Here is a 5,907-nt window from a genome sequence, read left to right on the forward strand (position 1 = left end):
CCCCACCCCGCCCTGTAAGAATTCGACTGGCAGGCGGGTGAGGCTGCACCCCAGGGATGGGCTGTTGGAGAGCTAAATAATGACAGCAGGATGGGCCCCCCCAGAGCTCTGGGCACGCAGCGGGGGCACCTGGGGCACCAGGCGCTGCACCCCCAAGCTCTGGGCACGCAGCGAGGGCACCGCCGCCCCCAGAGCTCTGGGCAGGCAGCGAGGGCCTCAGGGGCACTGCGCCCCCCCGAGCTCTGGGCACGCAATGAAGGCACCTGTGGCACCGCCCCCCCAGAGCTCTGGGCATGCAGCGTGGGCACCCAGGGCACTGCCCCCCCAGAGCTCTGGGCACGGAGCGAGGGCACCTCGGGCACCGCCTCCCCAGAGCTCTGGGCACGCAGCGAGGGCACCTGGGGCACTGCCCCCCCAGAGCTCTGGGCACGCAGTGAGGGCACCTGGGGCACCGCCGCCCCCAGAGCTCTGGGCACGCAGCGAGGGCGCAGGGGCACTGCGCCCCCCCCGAGCTCTGGCCACGCAGCGAGGGCGCCAGGGGCACCAGGCCCTGCACCCCCCAGCTCTGGGCACGCAGCAGGGGAGGCCTCGGTTACATTGGTGTCTCCATTGTTCTAAGCCGAAGGCGAGCACAGAGCTGAAGTGATTTGCCCGAGGCTATGCAGCAAGTCAGTGGCAGGGTGGGAACCCAGGCGTCCTGACTCCCAGCCCTGCCTTCCCGCTCTGACCACTAGACCCCGCTCTCCTCCCAGAGCACAGCTCAGCAGCTCACCGAACTGGGGCTGGGGGCTGCAGTTCTGAAGCAACACCTCCCTCAGCCAGAGGCCAATTCTGCCGGGAAGCGGGGGGGGCGAACCAGGGCCCCCATCCCCCCATCCCAGAGTCGGACACAACGGGGGAACCCATCTCCCAAGACCCCTGCAGAGCGAACAAAGCTGCTAGACCAAACCCATTCACCAGCTCGTTCTACAAGGCCAGAGAACACAGCAAGTGAAGCATCACGGGACACCTGAGGGGAACCCAGGAGTCCAAGTCAAGTCCAACACAGCCCCAGAGGAGGGAGGGACAGGTAGATTTTAAGGCCAGAAAGCCCTGCTGTGAATCTAATCTGAGCCCCTGGACACCCCGGGCCATAGATCGGCCGGAGGTGATACCTGCCCGATCCCGTCTCGGAGTGACCATTTCCGGGGGCGGGCTGGGGGAGTCGTGCCTCCCGGTGAGATACCTCCACCTCCTGTCCAGTCTGCTTCAACGGCCAGCACCGGGATCTTCTCACACCCACCCAGAGTGAAGAGCCCTGTTATCAAACTGCTGGTACTGAGAGAGAGACGGGGGAGGGGGGGTGGACAGAGCTAAAAAGAGGGGTGTGAATGGAGAGAGAGGCAGGTGTGAACAGAGACAGACAGAGCAAGAGGGGTGTGAATGGAGGACAGGGCTGGAGAGGGGTGTGATTTGAGCCTAGAGGGAGTGTGACTGGAGAGAGAGGCAAGTGTGAACAGGCGCAGACAGAGCTAGAATGAGGGGAGAGGTGTGAACTCAGGAGGGGCTAGGGGTGTGAATAGGGAAGATATAGAAGGGTGTGAATTGGGATCTACAGCGAGTGAGGCGATTGGGGATAGATAGAGAGGGCTGTGACAGGGTAGATCCTGTCTTCTGCTACTGACCATGAAACCTCGGAGGGGAAGGTGTAGGGTCAATTTACCTCAGAAACGCTCAGGGGCCCCTGCCCCACCCGGACGGCTGCGCCCCCACAGGGGCAGACGCCCCCAGCTGCGCCCGCTGGCGCTGCTGTCCCTACTCAGCGTCGGCGCAGCGGGCGAACCAGGCCGGCGGGGGCTGGACGTCACGCGCTCTACCGGGAGCCCCCGCCATTCGCGACGGCATTTTAACAGCTGCCAAGATGCTCGGGCACGAGGCACCATCCGCTCTCGTCCCCCGCGGCGCAGCACGGGGCACCGGCAGCCAGATCCCGTGCGGGTTACAGAGGCCGGGGCTTTGCCTCAGGGGGGCGGGTAATGCCTAATCCAGAGGCACAGGGGGTGGAGGGAGCACACGGGGGGGCCAGTAGCCCGAGGGGACGGGGCCCCGCTTCAGCCTGAGCCTCGCTGTGGGGAAATCCCTTCCCCGGGTGCCCGGGGCTGGCGTCCCGTGGGCAGGGGGCCAGAGGGGGGCAACTCAAGACAATCCGCATCCCGGAGATCCTGGCCTGCTAGACTAATGGGCCCCTCCCCCAGGTGGTAGAAGAGAGGCGCTGGTGCCCCCAACCCCCTTCTGCCCCCCGCAGAGAGACCGGCCCCACAGTTCCCACACGCCACGGGCGGGTCAGCCCAGCTCCTGGCCCCGCAGCCCCCGGGGGCCGGGTGGGGAGGGGCAAACAGAAAGCCTGCTCCCTGGGCTGTGAAACGAGGGGTGAAGGGACACAGGCCTGATCCCCCCGGGTTAGGGCCCATGGGGTTGGCACTGCCAGCTCCCCCCACACCCAACACACCCGGTGCCCCACAGCAGGTAGGCGCTAAATGAGCCCAGCCTCCACCATGTCACTCAGCAGGTTTTGTTTGCCAGGTCTGCACCCGTGGGTGCTGGGAAGGGAGTGCCGGGGCTGAGCGGACAATGCCCAGACATCACTGAGGGAGCACTCGTGGGCACTGGGGAGATGAGGGGGTGTGGCAGTACTGGAGGGGGGAAATGCATGAGTCTGGGGAATTGGGGTCCTGTGTGTGTGACACATGTGCATGTGTTGGGATCCTGTGTGCGCTGGGTTCCGTGTGCGTGTGTATTGGGGTCCTGTGTGCGCTGGGTTCCGTGTGTATTGGGTTCCGTGTGCACTGGGTTCCGTGCGCGTGTGTATTGGGGTCCTGTGTGCGCTGGGTTCCGTGTGCGCTGGGTTCCGTGTGCATTGGGGTTCCGTGTGCGCTGGGTTCCGTGTGTATTGGGGTTCTGTGTGCGCTGGGTTCCATGTGCGCTGGGTTCCGTGTGCGCTGGGTTCCGTGTGCCTGTGTATTGAGGTTCCGTGTGAGCATTTATTGGGGTTCCATGTGCGCTGGGTTCCTTGTGCATGTGTGTTGGGGTTCCATGTGCGCTGGGTTCCGTGTGCGTTGGTTCCATGTGCCCGCTGGGGTTCTGCGCGTGAGCGTCTGTTTGTATGTCAATGCTCTGTGCGTGCATGCGCGTGTTGAGCGTTAGTGTGCATGCACACGCGTGTGCGGGGCGGTTGCATGTGCGGATCTGCAAGCCTGACCTTTCTCTGTTTCATTTCATTTTGCGGGTTTGTTCTTTTTTTAAACCCACCCAAGCCGTGTGCAGGGGGCGGCTGGCAGCCTGCCCTCTCCATGCCCTGAGTGGCGTGTCAGCGAGCTTGCGGTCCTACCAACCCCGAGCACACAGACGCTGTCCTGGCGCACGCACCCAAACCAGGGGGAAATGGCCTCCTGGCAAGATCAGATCACGGGGGATATAAATACAAACCACTCGGGAGACAGGAGCTTGCAAATTTGCTAAGAACCAGCAGGGCTAAAGCCCGGATCCTGCTCAGGTCTGCCTGTGTCCCTTTCTGCTCTCTGAAGACGAGACAGCGAGAGAGAGCTGGGGAAGTTTGGATGCTGAGACCCAAGGAAAGAAGACAAGGAAAGAGAGGAGGAAAAGACAGAGAGAGACAAGAGGAAAGAGAGAAAAGGTCAGAGAAAGAAAGACAGAGAAAAACAGAAGAGAAAGAAAAATAGAAAGAGGGAAAGTCACAGAAGGAAAGAGAGAGGGAAATAGGAGAGAAAGCCAATAGAAGACAGAAGGGGAAAAGTAAGAGAAAGAGGAGGAGGAAATTCTGGTCGACCTCTTCATTACAAGTTAGTTGAGCAAAATGTAAACACAGAATCACACTCCACCAACCAGTTTGGATTTCAAAGTCTGCAGCAAATTGGGCGTATCTGGGCAAAGGCTAAAAATGAACCAGGCACTTCTGTTTCAATTGGAAAGAAAACAAAACAAAACAAAAAAATCGCAAAAGGAGGAACTGAAAAACAAACCATCCCGCCCCCAAAGAAACACACACTTTCAAAAAAAAAAAATATAATAAAACGGAGACAGAGGGGAAAATCTGAAAGACGTACAAGTGTCTGGGGTAGGAACAAATGACAAGAGGGTTTGAAAAGAACCGATTAACTAACCCTCCAAGAGAGAGAGAACCGGCTTCCTGCCTGGGACAGTGCCCACTGAAATTGCAGGATTATTTCCACCGCCACACAGTGAAAAAGTGCCCAGCGCTGCCGAGTTGTATGTTCTGTGGTTCTCATGCCATCGGCACAAACCCCCAAAACCCAGCCGACAAAAGAAAACAACAAAATCCAGACGGGTTTTCGGTGACCATCAAAGCGAAAGGGAAAGGAAAAATCCCCTCTGAATGAAATCGCGTTGCTTTCCCTCCCACATCCTGAGTCCTTTCTCTTCCCGTTTTTTTTTTTTTTTAAGTTGCCGTTTGCACAGTTGTGGGCATTTCACAGGCGCGTGTGCACAAGCACACACTCCCGTGCAAAACAGGGGGCTTTTCACCAGGGATCGTGCGTATGAAGACGAGGGCAAGCTACCAACCACCCCAGATTGCCCAGACTCTTGAGGGTGCTGATGCCGAGGGTACATTTGCACGATAAACAACAGAGGCCAATTTGTTAATTACGGAGACAAAGGTTCAAGGAGGGAATTAAAAAAAAAAAAAAAAAAAAAAAAGAAAGAAACAGCTCGATCCCTTGAACAATTCAATCTCAAAACAAGCAGCAGTGATGGGGGACGGCTGTTAAGGGGGTGGGGGTCATTGGACTTACCAGGAGTGTGAACAAAATACGCCAAGTAAAGATCCAGTTCTTTAATTGTGACTCCAATGTGGTGCGGCTGGACGCAGAGGCCGGGGTTGGAGCACTGTGGCGATTTGTACAACCGCTCCCCGTCAGTACTTTCGAGCGGGATCCCTTTGAATAAGATGACCATTACAAGATCCAGTCTCCAAACCTTGTCGGCCTGCCTCAGGCAGTCAATCCTGCGGATTTTGCCCTTCTGGTCCGGGTTGGAGAGGACGCAGCAGGGGGCTTTCTTACCGGTGATGGTCAGGACAAAATCCTCCCGGAACTCGGGACGGATGTCTTTGCGGAGTTTGGCCAGTAACCGCGATGCCCATTTCTGCTTGATCTCCGGTTTTTCCCCCAACAGCTCGTCCTTCACGGCGCGCTCCTCGTCCTTGGACATCCGCTTCTCGTGCTTCTTGAAGTACTTTCGCTTCCGAGCTTGCAGGTTGAACCATGTGTAGGAGAAGGCACGCACATGAGGGAGGAGAGCTTCGATGAAAGGGTGGAATTCATCCTGGGGGGAGGTGGAAGAGGGTGAAAAGAGGGAACGAGACAAAAGGGGGGGGGAAGGTTAGAACGAGAAAACAGAGGAATGCAATTTTTTTTTAAAAACCACAACCTTCCCGACCAGTCGCGTCGGCCGATCCCGAGAACAGAGCCGGCGCGGAGAACCGAGTTCAGAGCCACACAACACAAGACCAGCCCGGAAGAGAATCCACCTCAGTTGGGACAGTGGTGGGTGTTCATTTTTTAAATCTTTTCCGTCTTCTGCCTTCCCCTCCCCAGCTGCAAAATAAATTTCACAAAGGCCAAAGAAAATTCACCATCAGCACTAGAAACTCGAGGTTTCGCTACTTTTTCACTAATAACCACGATAAAGTTTGCCTTGGCAAGACCGGGGTTAAAGACAAAATTGGCCTCCGGCCCCATCCTTGGGTGCCCCCCCCATACCCCAATTCTCGGGTTAACCTCTTTGCCAGCAGGTGTGTGTGGGGGGGTGTTATTTGGAAGATCTGCTCTTCCTAAAGCTGCCTCCCCTCAAACAAAACCTGACAAAAAGCAAAATAATTACCATTAC

At 57.6% G+C, this 5,907-nt stretch overlaps 1 protein-coding gene across 1 annotated transcript in view; it reads right to left on the reverse strand.

Moving 5' to 3' along the window:
- NFIX (nuclear factor I X) overlaps positions 1-5,907 on the reverse strand; it is an 82,729-nt gene that overhangs the window by 8,055 nt on the left and 68,767 nt on the right. Inside the window, exon 3 of the mRNA XM_026660583.2 lies at positions 4,812-5,343. Coding sequence (XP_026516368.1) covers positions 4,812-5,343 — 532 coding nt within the window. The remainder of the gene's footprint in view (positions 1-4,811; positions 5,344-5,907) is intronic.

The sequence above is a fragment of the Terrapene carolina genome, unplaced genomic scaffold (assembly GCF_002925995.2).
Source record: "Terrapene carolina triunguis isolate 2854851 unplaced genomic scaffold, T_m_triunguis-2.0 Scaffold833, whole genome shotgun sequence".
NCBI classification, from domain to species: Eukaryota; Metazoa; Chordata; order Testudines; family Emydidae; genus Terrapene; species Terrapene triunguis.